This window comes from Trematomus bernacchii, unplaced genomic scaffold (genome assembly GCF_902827165.1).
Source record: "Trematomus bernacchii unplaced genomic scaffold, fTreBer1.1, whole genome shotgun sequence".
NCBI classification, from domain to species: domain Eukaryota; kingdom Metazoa; phylum Chordata; class Actinopteri; order Perciformes; family Nototheniidae; genus Trematomus; species Trematomus bernacchii.
Window position 1 is genome coordinate 5,125,679 of NW_022987567.1, and position 13,151 is coordinate 5,138,829.

General features: G+C 41.7%; 2 protein-coding genes across 3 annotated transcripts in view; one reads left to right on the forward strand and one right to left on the reverse strand.

Annotated features, from left to right (window-relative positions):
- LOC117478740 (cilia- and flagella-associated protein 44) overlaps positions 1-13,151 on the forward strand; it is a 32,652-nt gene that overhangs the window by 13,371 nt on the left and 6,130 nt on the right. The window contains exons 21-29 of one of the 2 annotated variants that reach the window (XM_034125647.1): positions 5,645-5,775; positions 5,958-6,166; positions 7,103-7,244; positions 7,695-7,872; positions 8,603-8,844; positions 9,249-9,468; positions 10,456-10,659; positions 11,613-11,808; positions 11,903-12,016. In XM_034125647.1, coding sequence (XP_033981538.1) covers positions 5,645-5,775; positions 5,958-6,166; positions 7,103-7,244; positions 7,695-7,872; positions 8,603-8,844; positions 9,249-9,468; positions 10,456-10,659; positions 11,613-11,808; positions 11,903-12,016 — 1,636 coding nt within the window. The remainder of the gene's footprint in view (positions 1-5,644; positions 5,776-5,957; positions 6,167-7,102; positions 7,245-7,694; positions 7,873-8,602; positions 8,845-9,248; positions 9,469-10,455; positions 10,660-11,612; positions 11,809-11,902; positions 12,017-13,151) is intronic. The other variant, XM_034125648.1, reaches the window with a different exon arrangement.
- On the reverse strand, positions 686-3,828 carry LOC117478741 (gastricsin-like). The gene is made up of 9 exons (XM_034125649.1): positions 3,773-3,828; positions 3,521-3,662; positions 3,293-3,410; positions 2,867-2,985; positions 2,274-2,473; positions 2,032-2,148; positions 1,745-1,892; positions 1,118-1,216; positions 686-1,012 (listed from the first exon to the last, which is right to left on the reverse strand). The coding sequence occupies exons 1-9, from the start codon at positions 3,826-3,828 to the stop codon at positions 848-850; spliced, it is 1,164 nt and encodes a 387-aa protein (XP_033981540.1). The 3' UTR covers positions 686-847.

Below are 13,151 nucleotides of genomic sequence, written 5' to 3' on the forward strand. Positions count from 1 at the left end.
TTTCCCTGTTGTGTGTTATATAGGTTTTTGTGCATGTAACTGGTCTGCAAAGGCTAAAATCCCTGTGTTCCCTCCAGAAGGAGTTTCTCTCCCCCTAACCCTGCCTGAAAGTCCTCTGTGGTAGGATTGTCGTCTTGCTTAGCATATCACAATTCAGAATAGGTAGAGACCAATGGCTTAGTATGGAGAGGAACATGACGGGTAAGCCTTAGCTTCAAATCCCTATTATTAAGAATGATCCCAAGCAGAGGTGGGCTAAATGCAAAGGAAGTCACGGTGTGCTGTCGGATAAGCAGCAAGCGGTACACAACATGGTGTGACAGGAACTGTACGCTCAGTTGGAAGCTGTCTAAACAAGAAGCAGAAACATGATGTAATGTAGACACTGCAGTGGTGGCTGTATCTCATGTGATAGAGATACTGACATGTAAATATCACAGAATATTTTGGAAAGGGACAAACAACTGTAATAACAAATAATATATGGGATCAGCCAGGTGTTTTAACTCTTCAAGGAAAGGACTGAGGCCTTTGCTGTTGTTGTTACTCTGTGCAGCTTTTCACTGACACACATTTTGAGGTTTTGCAGTTTAGGGGAAATGGGGCCACACTCTGTTGACATGCATTGCAGAGACCTCCTACACTCAGCAGCAGATAAGCACTCGAACAAAATGTATTATTTAATGTCCAGATTTTCCTTTATTTTTAATACACAAAACCAACTGTATTTGAACATACCACAGGGATTTAACTATATATTAATACCAATATATCATTAGCAGTGGTCGAGTGGACACAGACTCCTTATATTCTGGTCAGGTTTATAGTTATGTTAAAATGATGACTTTTAGGCAGCTGAAGCGAAGCCGAGACGGTTGTTGGTGCGGTCGTAGATGGAGTAGTACTCTCTGAGGAACACGTCCCCAAAGATCCACAGGGGCTGGCCGTTATGAGAGGGCAGGTATGTGGGGGCGATGTCCACAGAGCAGAACTGGTTTCCATTCTGGTAGTGCTGTAAGCGGAGACAGGAGATGGGAAAGGTAAATGACATTGCTAACACACAAAATAAAAAATACACAAATACATGCTTATTGAGTGCATGCATGTAGTAACTTACCTGACTGATGTAAGCAGAAGGAGGCAGAGGGAGGGCAACACCGCTAATAACAAAGCTGAGAGTTGGCAGGTTGTTGAGCTCGCTGCAGTCCACCATGTACTGAAGATCAAGACAAAAAAAGAGATATTAGAATTGCTTTTAGAAATTCCAAGGGTATCACACAAGAGATCTGATCTGATCCCCGTGGATCTTAGAACAGCAAACACCCGTGAAATGAAAATCTTTTTTAAATGGCTTTTAATTTGGGTTAACTTTCAATTCTCACTGGTATCATTGTCCATGTTTTACTGTATTTTTTCTGTTTTGCTTTTATTTTTTTTAATTTTCTTTGTTAAATTATTTTATTTAAACATATTTTAATTTCTTGTCAGCTTTAATTCACGGGAATTTCATTAGGATCACTGTAGATGTTATATCTTGTTCTGTATTTATTTTAATATTGTTGTTGTGTTTTCTGTAAAGCACTTAAAGGCTGCTTTGTGCATGAAAGGTGCTATACAAATAAAGTTTATTATTATATTATTATTAGAAGAGACAGAAACTAAAACAAACCGGCCCAATTTATACATGCTTATTTTCCTACTTCTTCAATATGAGAGTGTCTGTCTGTCTGTTCATTTGTCTTACCATTCCATTCTGGCTACGTTGAGCGCCGATGGCCTGCATGATGTCACCAATGAAGTGGCTTGGGGCTGTCAGTGTGGAGGTTCCAGTGTCCACAATGGACTGGCAGCCCTGAGAGCACCAGCCGGTCTCTCTACCATTGATCTCGAATCTGCAAAGCACAACAAAAGTTAAAAAAATGTTGCAGTTATTTCGGAACGCACAATAAGCACTGAAGTAATGTAAGTAATCGGAAGATGGGAAGATCATTGGATGTTTAACATTATTAATGAATGATGAAAAGCACTGACCCTTGAACTCCGATCTGCCAGTAGGTCTCAGAGGTAACGGGGGTCCAGTAGATCTGTCCCCGGTACAGGCTGGTGTCCACTCCTCCGAAAGAGAGCACGCTGCCCTGCTGTCCTCCCCTGAATCACACAACCAAAACTTATCTGAAAGCTCACAATGTGGATATACAGTAATATCTGATATCCTCTATGATGTGATAGTGTATGTTTTACAGTGCTTAATAGAAGTCTTGTGACAGTTATACCTGGAGAGATAGAAAGAAAATATGTTGGCACTCAGCAGGTTTTGAGAAATCATGTTGTCCACGACGGGAGTCTCTCCTCCAGCGGAGATGCTTGGGTAGGACAGGCCGAGGATGCCGTCAAACTTGGCAACCACAAAGTTCTGACCAGGTTCATTTGTGCTCAGACCGATCTCCTGGTGGTTGATCACAATGCCACCAACCTATGGTTCCAAAAAACAACCACTGCGATGAGTAGGATGTCAATTCATAGATTGTATTTATACATGTTCAAGCTACAGCCTATATGACTGTAGACAGCAATGTTAAAACAAATAGGGTAGGCCTCTGTTGTTTCTCATCAAAAATATTTTTCTAGTGTATATACAAATGTATATATTTTCACTAATACACATACTTACTACACACTCAAAACTGAAAACTGCCACACATATCTTCCTACTGAAACTTTCCAATGCAACATCTTTGACTGGTATGTTCTTACTGTGAGACATCACTCTTTGAGGTGTTATTGACATAGTATGCTTTCTGGTAGTACTCTTTCTCAGTCACTAAGAACTAGTCATGTAGTTGTTTGTTTGGTTGGTCTGACTCACATTGACAGTGTCATATCCAAAGGTACCATAGAGGCTTCCGGCTCCGTAGGGCAGGAAGAAGGTTTTTCCATTGGCAGAGTAGGTAGAGGACTCCCGGGGGTTGAACTTTGTGTGTGCGTCTGTGAATGACATAGTTTATCTCTGGAGGCATGTCAACAAACATGCTATCATGCCTCACAGAGTCTTTTGACACTAATAGGTCTATTATGAAGTTGCTGATGGTTCCTTAAAGACTGAAAATGATAAGTGACAAGCCTGCAAGTACACTAAAACTCTAAATCTCATGATGTTAAATAATGTAATCTCATGGAAACACGATGACTTGCTCTGCACGCTTGGCCTATGTGAGCTTTATGTCTACATGCAAAATCAGTTTTGTGACAGATGAGGGATTTAGTCATGTAAAGCCTGATGGTTTATACTCACTGCAGGCCCGAGTGCTACAGTAGATGGAGTCCACCCACAGGTTGGCAGAGCCGGTGTCAAAGAGCACTTGGAAGGACTGGGGGGGTGTTCCAATACTGATGGCGCCATAGTAGGTGGTCTGGGTATTGCATTGGTTGGAGGTAAAGAAAGAGAGGAATATAATCAAATAAAATGCAAACCCATCAGTCAGGGCTGTGTGTAAAATCGCGTTAAGCTAGGATTTCTTACGTCAGCGTAGTTATTGATGTACATGTTGGCAGAGCTGGAAAACTCATCAGGCTGGTACTTGAGAGCCGGATCATGGTAAGACAGCTCGATCCCCTTCTCTCTCAGGGCCTCACGCATAGACTTGTGCTTAGTCAGAGGGATCCTGAGGAAGAAGGAAGCATAAACATGAAGAAGTTTAACCTGATATGACTAAAAATTGTTTCTTTTACGAAACAGGCCCATGATATAGAAATACAGAGATGATTTCCTTACCTGACGATTCCCTCCACAAGCGCCACACAGACTAAAACAGCAACAAGACACTTCATGATGGATACAATACAATACTGAGTCTTAACAGGCCTTATATACACATGTTTAGGCCCCTATCAGCTAGACTGTTATCAAAACTTCAGTCATATACGACTCAGACAGGGTGACCCTTACAGGTATTTTCTAAAAGCTACACACTTCATTTGCACAACATTAATTCAATAAACACTATCTCCAATGAAAGCCACGCTCCACAATCAGAGCCAAATAAACCTCATGTTAATCAAGGACATAATAAGATGTCATCCATTTGGGTATATCCATTGGAATAATGTAGTGGTGACATTAACTCATCAGAGTTTTTGAATTTGACACTTTTCATAGAGTAATTACTTAACTTGTATTTAATGTAATGAAGAGGTATGATAAATGTGTCTATTTCCTGTCTTTCAAGAAGATGATGCTGAGTACTTAGCGCTTACGCTGAGTTATTTATACCTTTTTGCAGAATTAAAACAAATCTGTCTATAAAATATAAATATCAACAGCAAGGTCAAGTTTAATAGTTTGTTTCGAACGGTAACTTTCCGCAAATGAAAAATGAATGTTATATCAGGATTTCACTATCAGTAGCACCTTAACCACACAGTTTAATCAAAAGCTCGTGTCGTTATCAAAACTTTTAACAGTGTTTGGATTTGATAGCTTTTATTCCTCGAAAAGCCCAAGGACATTCAATGAAAAATACAACTTATTTATGAATGTTAATTGATTTTATTCTTTGTGCTTTGACTGGACTATAGTAATAATAACATCTCCCCTAAGATTGGCTTTTACTTATCCTGTATTTGCTGCCAATAGCACCTTGTTTTATATCAAAGCAGACCAGTAGCATGGGGGAACTCTGATTACAGTGCCTTTTAATGACCCCATTTGTTATGCAATTAGATTACATCAGCGCATTCTCATTTTCTCCATGGGACAAATGACATTGTGCACACAGGACCCTATGTGGTGGTGTGATGTAAGCTTGCATCCATACGTAATAGGTGGAGTGCCCCTTTCCTATTGGGAAAGCTGCAATGCTATAGAGGCGGCCAGCTAACCAATCAGAGCAGACTGGGCTCTGGTTCCAGACAGAGGGTGAAAGAGTATGTTTCAGTGGTGGACACATACTTTTTCAGACTTCGAGAGGTCACCTTATGTCAGTTTGATGGAAAGGAATCACAAGTAGGCCTCCCCTACATGGGCACGTCTCAGCAATCTATCTGGGGAAAACTGGTTTCCATAATCCACCATCCAAGTGTGGAAAACATGTTGACTTTTAAGAAAGCATGTTACTGGAACCTAGAAAACATCTTTACCTTTCAATGGGGGATTAATATCTGTTTCACACAAAGTCAACCATTAAAGTATAGGGTAAAGAACGTTGTATTTAGGGTAGGGTTTGGCATAATATCATTAAGATTTGGATAATTCTCCAGGGAATTCATGTACTTCAAGTCATTGTGTGTGTGTGTGTGTGTGTGTGTGTGTGTGTGTGTGTGTGTGTGTGTGTGTGTGTGTGTGTGTGTGTGTGTGTGTGTGTGTGTGTGTGTGTGTGTGTGTGTGGTGTGTGTGTGTGTGTGTGTGTGTGTGTGTGTGTGGTGTGTGTGTGTGTGTGTGTGTGTGTGTGTGTGTGTGTGTGTGTGTGTGTGTGTGTGTGTGTGTGTGTGTGTGTGTGTGTGTGTGTGTGTGTGTGTGTGTGTGTGTGTGTGTGTGTGTGTGTGTGTGTGTGTGTGTGTGTGTGTGTGTGTGTGTGTGTGTGTGTGTGTGTGTGTGTGTGTGTGTGTGTGTGTGTGTGTGTGTGTGTGTGTGTGTGTGTGTGTGTAGGAGCTGCAGTTGCACCCATGTTTCAGTGAGCAGGCAGAGAGGGAGAAGGCCCAGCAAGTGAGGCTGGTGAGGGAGCAGGTGGCCTGGGAGGAGGAGCGCTGCAGCATAGCACTCAGAAAAATGCAGGACTGGTACTGGCTGAACACACACACACACACACACACACACACACACACACACAACTACCAAATATTTTTACCGGACTGGCATCCTAAGACGTTTTTATAACATGTCCATTCTGCCTCTGTAGGTAGTTAGGAGGTAAAGACATCCAGCCTCCAGAATAAAACCCACCTCTCATGTTTGTTGTCAGGTTCAAAGACTCTCTTTCCAAAGTGGTTACTGTGGTCGCCATCTGCAGCGACCACAGAATCTCCACCTACAGCCTGCCCACGCTCCCGGAGCATTCAGCGCAGCTCAGACATCAGACGAGGCCCGGCTGGCCTGAGGGAGACGGGGCTGCTGCAGCAGAACATGGAAGACCCAGAGTGGAGCCTGCTAAAGACAGCAGCATACTGGAAGGTAGGTGTGATGGAAACTTCTGAAGCAATGGAGACGAGACTCAGAGAGACACGGAGAGAGCTGGAACTTGATGGCAAACATTTACGGTTTATTTGGAGCTACGGCCGGAGACATGTGCTGCAGCCACGAGGTGACACAGCACTTGCCAAACCAATTCTGAAGATGTCTACCCCAGACCCATGCATTTAGCTAGTTCTGAGAGATTAATCAACATTGTGCATAACAAGATAAAACAGGTAAAGCACTATAACACCTATATCAGCTGAAGCCATCGGGCCGGAATAGGAAGACAAAACACTGAGAGCATAGCACAGGCAGTACAAACTGATAAACTGGGTCAACGGTATGGGCCTAGGAAAATATTTCCCCAACAGTAGGAAGCTGCAGTCAAACAGCTAAATAAATCTACTCCTATGTCTTTTCTGAACCACTTTTCCTTAACCTCAGTAAAAAACGTCATGGGGTTAAGGAAATATGTGAAGGAGAATTCATCAGGACTTTAAAATAGACCACCAGAGTGCTAAGAGAATCTAAATGCACTTACAATGGGCAAATTGTCAGCGGATTGATTGAAAATGTTCCTAAAAAGACATCTAGATACTTCGCCCCATGTGTCCTTATCGTGTTGTTTCTTGCGGGTTTTATAAGTGTTGATGACATTGAAAAAGATATAACATTACCAAGGTTAGAATTGTAATTAAAAATGGAAAGGAAATGGTTGCCCCCGCTCTTAAAAATAATAATAAAAGCATTATTTATGGGGTCTACTGCTGTGCTGTGCATATCATTAATGAAGCATTGAAGCTCCTTTCCTGAGAATTTCAAATATTTCCTAAAATGGGATCAATACAAGTTTATATAATCTAGTTTAATCAAAAGAGAATTTTGACAGCTCTCTTATAATGTCTGCCACTTGGTTACTCCTGGGTCCTTCAGAGGAGGATCTGCCCCCCCCGGTGGCCGGTTCGGAAGGGGTGAAGCTGGGAGACCGGCAGGTGGAGAGGCTCCGTAAGGCTGCAGAGAAAGCTGAACAAGCTCGAGCCAAGATAGAGAAGAGGAAGCAGGAATGGGCCCAACTGTGAGTGTCTAACATCATTTTAGTTAGATTTATAAATGGCATTCGCTATTTTTTCTTTATAGTTATTGTGTTGCCTTTGATGGCTTTTGTAGCTAAAAAAAAAAGCCCAGGGAAAGAAGGTAATATTCAGAGTAAAAAACTTCACAGATTGAAGTTTATAGAATAAGCGAAATTGTATGATATTAGATCACACATTCATAGGAAAGAAACTTCATAATCATCACCATACAGACGTTGTTGGTGATAGGGAATGCCAAAGAACACGTTTTTCTCACAAATGTATGAGTTGGATCTTAGAAACTTGAGTAAAACCCCCCTCTCCTAGTGCGGTAACAGTCCTTATTCATATGTTTTAAAAACATGGCATGTGGGGCAAAACACGATTGGTGGATCTCTAGTGTAACTATTGTGATGCTAGTACAAAACTGTGACAGCCTTTTGGTGTCTCAGTTACGCAGAGAAGCCGAGCGAGAACTGCGAGGATCCGCAGGATGTGCAGGCCATCGTCGAAGCCAAAGAGAACCTCGGAGACTTAAAACTGAAGTCAGACAAAGACTTCACGATGCCCAAACACCTGAGGATGAACGCTGAGAGGAAGAGCACAGAGCTGATAGGCCTGGAGGAAAAAGTAGACACACACACACACACACACACACACACACACACACACACACACACCCATACCATGTATGCATCACTTCAGGGGACATTACATTGACTTACATGCATTTCCTGGATACTTATCCTAACCTTAACCATAACCAACACATGCCTTACCCTAACCCTTACCCTTACCCTTACCCTTACCCTTACCCTTACCCTTACCCTTACCCTAAACCTAACCAAGTCTTCACCCTAAAATTAATGATTCCCCTTATGGGGACCTCCCTTATGTCCCCATAAGGGAGGCGAGTCCCCACATGTGACTGTGTAAACATATTTAGGTCCCCACAAGGATAGTAATGCTAGGTCACACACACACACACACACACACACACACACACACACACACACACACACACACACACAGCACTAGGACACACTTCATCATCATCAGCCATTGTCTTTTTATTGCACATTCTTCCTTTTACTTCTTATGTTTCAATACATATTTTCATTCTATTTTACTTGATCTTTTATTGGACATTTTACTTCAACTTATTACATCTTTATGAATATTTGTAGTTGTATCTTTCTATTGGACATTTTTTACCATATGCAATTTTCACGATGACTTTGTCTGTTAATACGAATTGTAAATAGACTAATATAAATAAGCGAAGGATTGATCTATGATGGACAGATCCTTCAGTTGCATTCAAAGCAGATCCAGTTAGTGAGTCCATCCGTCCCCACAGATCCGTGAGAAGCAGACGGAGATGAATCAACGGATCGTGGCGCTGCGGGACTCCAAGGTCCGCCTGGTGTCTCAGCTGCGCTCTCAGACTCAGCAGGTCCTGACTGTGCAGCTGCGTCTGCCGGCCCATCTCCACCACCCTCCACCCACCCTGCCTGCCATACTACCAGAGGAGACCCCCGAGAAGAGGCTGCAGTTCAACCGTGCAACCCTAGTGCGCTACCGTCGTCTGAGGGATCAGAGGTACAGCAGCCCGTTTGATCCAGGTTCAAATCGAAATTACAAAGTAGCAAAACATTTATTGTACACTATTATACTTAGCTGGTTTAAAGGTCTATCTTTAGATGACATGTATCTGTTGTATGACTGTGTATATCAAATGTTTAAACCTGAAACCATTGCTAAGATAATAGAGCATTAGCTCCTGAATGCTTTTGTATAGCACCTTTCATACAATAAGTGCAGTTCAAAGTGCTTCACATAGACATTTCACAGAAAATTGATATCACACAGATACCAGTAAAAGACATAAAAACAAACTATACAAAAAAGACATATAAAAATACATTTAGATTAAAGGTACAACGATGAAATTGTTCATTAAAAGGAGGATAGTACAAATTAATAGTTTAAAAATATTTAAACAGGGTGCAGAGCATGGAGCAGGACGAGCAGGAGGACAGCACCTATATATTGGCGCAGCTGGAGAAGGAGGTGGAAAGAGAGGAAGGGACTCTGAGTCACTCAGCTTCATCTGTAACCAGAGAAGAAGAAGAGGAAGGAGCAGAGCTGAGCGAGCTGGAGGAGGAGCTCCGGAGGGAGGAGGAGATCAAACTGCTGCACGAGCAGGACTCTCTGCTGGAGCAGGTCTGCTTTGGAGTCTATTATAGAATCTGAAATATGAACGTGAAAATAAGCATTATTTGTGCTCTTTAAGGCGATTGTTTTATATATTACACGTTTTCTGGTATGCAGTGTTTGAATATGCAAGCGAGGCATTACGTAATATTTACCCATGGTGAATTTAGAGGAACTCTTCATACTGAACAGAAAAATTCAAGACAAAAAAAAAATGTAATGTGAATATGGAGGTTTTCTTTTCACTTGCAAAATCTCAAAATATATTGGTGCATTAAGAAGAAAAATTGTTTTAGACAGGGGTGTCTAGCCCTAAATGTGTAACCACAAACAAAATCTTCTAGAATAAGAATGTTAGGTACCACTTTGCAATAAGACTACCCTTATAAAGGGTTTACAAATAGTTTGTAAGTCATTTATTAATTAGGTTGTGAACACTTTATACATCATTAATAAGCTTTTATAAGACATGAGATAAACAGGGCAACTGTGACCGGTTGCTTGCCAAATAGTGAGCCCACATTTATCTGAACTGCTAAGCCTTATTAGAAATGGTATAACTCATTAATAAATGGGAATGTGTTTAACACTTTACAATAAGGCTCCCTTTTGGCAACTATAAATGTTAGTAACTCGTAAATAAATGGTCATAAAGAGATGCCAAGAAACATCAAGATGGAAGGGGGGGGGAATCAACTCAGTGAACAACAGATACCAAGGATGTTGGCTGATGAAGAAGGCGAAGTAAGCTAGGTAGCCAATATAAGGCTTAGTCATCTTGCCAAATAGTGAGCCTGTGTTGATGTATGAGAACTATGTTAGAACTGGTTTATAAATGGTTCTTAATGATTAATAAAGTGTTTACAACCTAATTAATAACCTAATTATAAACCCTTTATGAATCCTTTATAAGGGTAGTCTTATTGTAAAGTGGTACCGAAGTTACAGACAATGTTTAAGAATATGACATTTTGCGGATGTCTTTCACCTCGTCAGATGGAGAGTTCGGTGTGGCAGTTTGACGCCGAGCTCGTGCTGCTGCGCCACCAGAAGCTGCTTCTGGATTGGCAGCTGAAGCTGGCCGACCTCCGTGAGCTGACGCTCTACCAGGAGCTGCTGCTCCTCAAGGAGTTTGAGAGGAGGGAGGACAGCATGCAGGAGAACCTCAGCGCACGCACGAAGGAGGAGATCAGCATCACGGTGGGAAACAGTTTAAATCATGTGGAGTATCTTCTCATGTGTAGCCCTTCAGCTATCTGTTTAGAGTGAACTATGTAATATAGTTGACCTATCTCTAAAATATACTATCATTTTTTACCATGCTTTAAGGAGTCCTCTCCTGCCGATGTCCAGGTGTATATCAGTGTGTAGTGTCTCTACTTTAAAGAGTCCTCTCCTGCTGATGCCCAGGTGTATATTAGTATGTAGTGTCTCTACTTTAAAGAGTCCTCTCCTGCCGATGTCCAGGTGTATATCAGTGTGTAGTGTCTCTACTTTAAAGAGTCCTCTCCTGCTGATGCCCAGTTGTATATCAGTGTGTAGTGTCTCTACTTTAAAGAGTCCTCTCCTGCCGATGTCCAGGTGTATATCAGTGTGTAGTGTCTCTACTTTAAAGAGTCCTCTCCTGCTGATGCCCAGGTGTATATCAGTGTGTAGTGTCTCTACTTTAAAGAGTCCTCTCCTGCTGATGTTCAGGTGTATATCAGTATGTAGTGTCTCTACTTTAAAGAGTCCTCTCCTGCTGATGTTCAGGTGTATATCCGTATGTAGTGTCTCTACTTTAAAGAGTCCTCTCCTGCTGATGTTCAGGTGTATATCAGTATGTAGTGTCTCTACTTTAAAGAGTCCTCTCCTGCTGATGTTCAGGTGTATATCAGTATGTAGTGTCTCTACTTTAAAGAGTCCTCTCCTGCTGATGTCCAGGTGTATATCAGTGTGTAGTGTCTCTACTTTAAAGAGTCCTCTCCTGCTGATGTTCAGGTGTATATCAGTATGTAGTGTCTCTACTTTAAAGAGTCCTCTCCTGCCGATGTTCAGGTGTATATCAGTATGTAGATTGGTTAGCTGGCCAGCTCTGTTGTGATTGGTCAACGGCTTTGAATCATAGGCTCCTTTTTAATAGATCCTCATCTGGTGTGTACCTCTCTCCTCAGTCTAAGCTGAAGGAGTATAATGAGCAGCTGGAAGTGAAGCGAGCTGACATAGTCAAGCTGCAGGAGAGAGAGAAAGCTCTGCACGCCGCCTTCCACGCATCGCTGGGCGAAGAGAACAAGTTTGAGGAGTTTCTGACCAAAGTCTTCAAGAAGAAGATCAAACGAGTTAAGAAAAAGGAACCGACAGGGAATGAAGGTGATAGGAAGAAACACAAGCGTACAATGTAACAAGTGTGATGGTTTGTGTGTAAATATGTGTCTGTTATGATCTGAATTTGCATTTACGGAAGAAGAGGAGAATGAGGAAGACTCTGATGATGACTCTGACTGGGATGATGATGACGATGATTTTGACAGCGGCTCAGATGAAGAAGGAGCTGCTCTGGACGATGTTTGCCCTCCAGGTCAGTGTGGTGATGGTTAAAAATGTCTAACCTAGAAAGGTCTGTCAAATAGATAATAATCATAAATGATGAACTCCAGCATAAATATAGGATAAATATCTAGCTTGCTACCATGATAGCGAGCTAGATCATTGAATGTGAGTGTTTCCTATAGTTAAAAGTTATAGTTACGCTAATTTCAGGCTTATTATACCCAAACCAAATAACACAGTACATGTTATATTAGGCCATACGTCTGAATAGGGATGCATATCGTTGACTTTTTTACGATACCGATACCGATACCGATACCACTGAACGATACCGATACCACTGAACGATACCGATACTCAACCGATACATATCGTGATACTTTCATGTTGCATAAGGGAAACATTTTATCATCCCGCAATTACTCCCATGAAGCGCTTTATTATATAGTTAACATGTCAAATGAATATTAAATTCAATTGTGGGACTTGGACCTTTTAGTACTGAACAAACAATGAAAAACACGTTATCTATGAAGAAAACTGATTCTGCAATATCATTTATAACAACCATCAGGCGGGAATAGTCCATCTTGTCAATGGAAAAATAAAATAGCACCAGTATAATCAATATTCAACCTGAGATTCGACTGACCAGAGAACACATAAAGGATCATGAGATCTCGGCATTGCACATAAAACAAATAGCATCCTTAAAATCAACATTTGCCTGATGAAAGAAAACTAATCCCATCACAGTTCAGTTTTGTGCATTCATCTTCAAGAAGATGAGCATATCTGCTCTCTCTGGATCCAAACAGGCCCTTTCACAGTGTAGGATATCACCTGCTAAACTGAACACTCTCTCGCTTGGCACGCTGCTTCCCTGAACACAAAGGTACTTGGTTGCCATACGAGACAGCATTGGTTGGAGATTGGATGTGTTGCCACCTTTCCCAGAAATAAACTTCTTGCAGTGGTTACAGACCCCACCATTCAGACTGGCAGTGGTTACAGACCCCACCATTCAGACTGGCAGTGGTTACAGACCCCACCATTCAGACTGGCAGTGGTTACAGACCCCACCATTCAGACTGGCAGTGGTTACAGACCCCACCATTCAGACTGGCAGTCATATGCAGCCACACTTTAGATTTTCAAAAGTG

Excerpts from the sequence above, each read along its gene's own strand:
- LOC117478741 (XM_034125649.1), bottom strand. The coding sequence starts at position 3,828 with ATGAAGTGTCTTGTTGCTGTTTTAGTCTGTGTGGCGCTTGTGGAGGGA. Across the intron at positions 2,149-2,273 it reads TTTTCTTTCTATCTCTCCAG|GGGAGGACAGCAGGGCAGCG; the intron begins GTATAACTGTCA and ends TGTGTGATTCAG. Across the intron at positions 1,217-1,744 it reads AACGTAGCCAGAATGGAATG|TACATGGTGGACTGCAGCGA; the intron begins GTAAGACAAATG and ends CTTGATCTTCAG.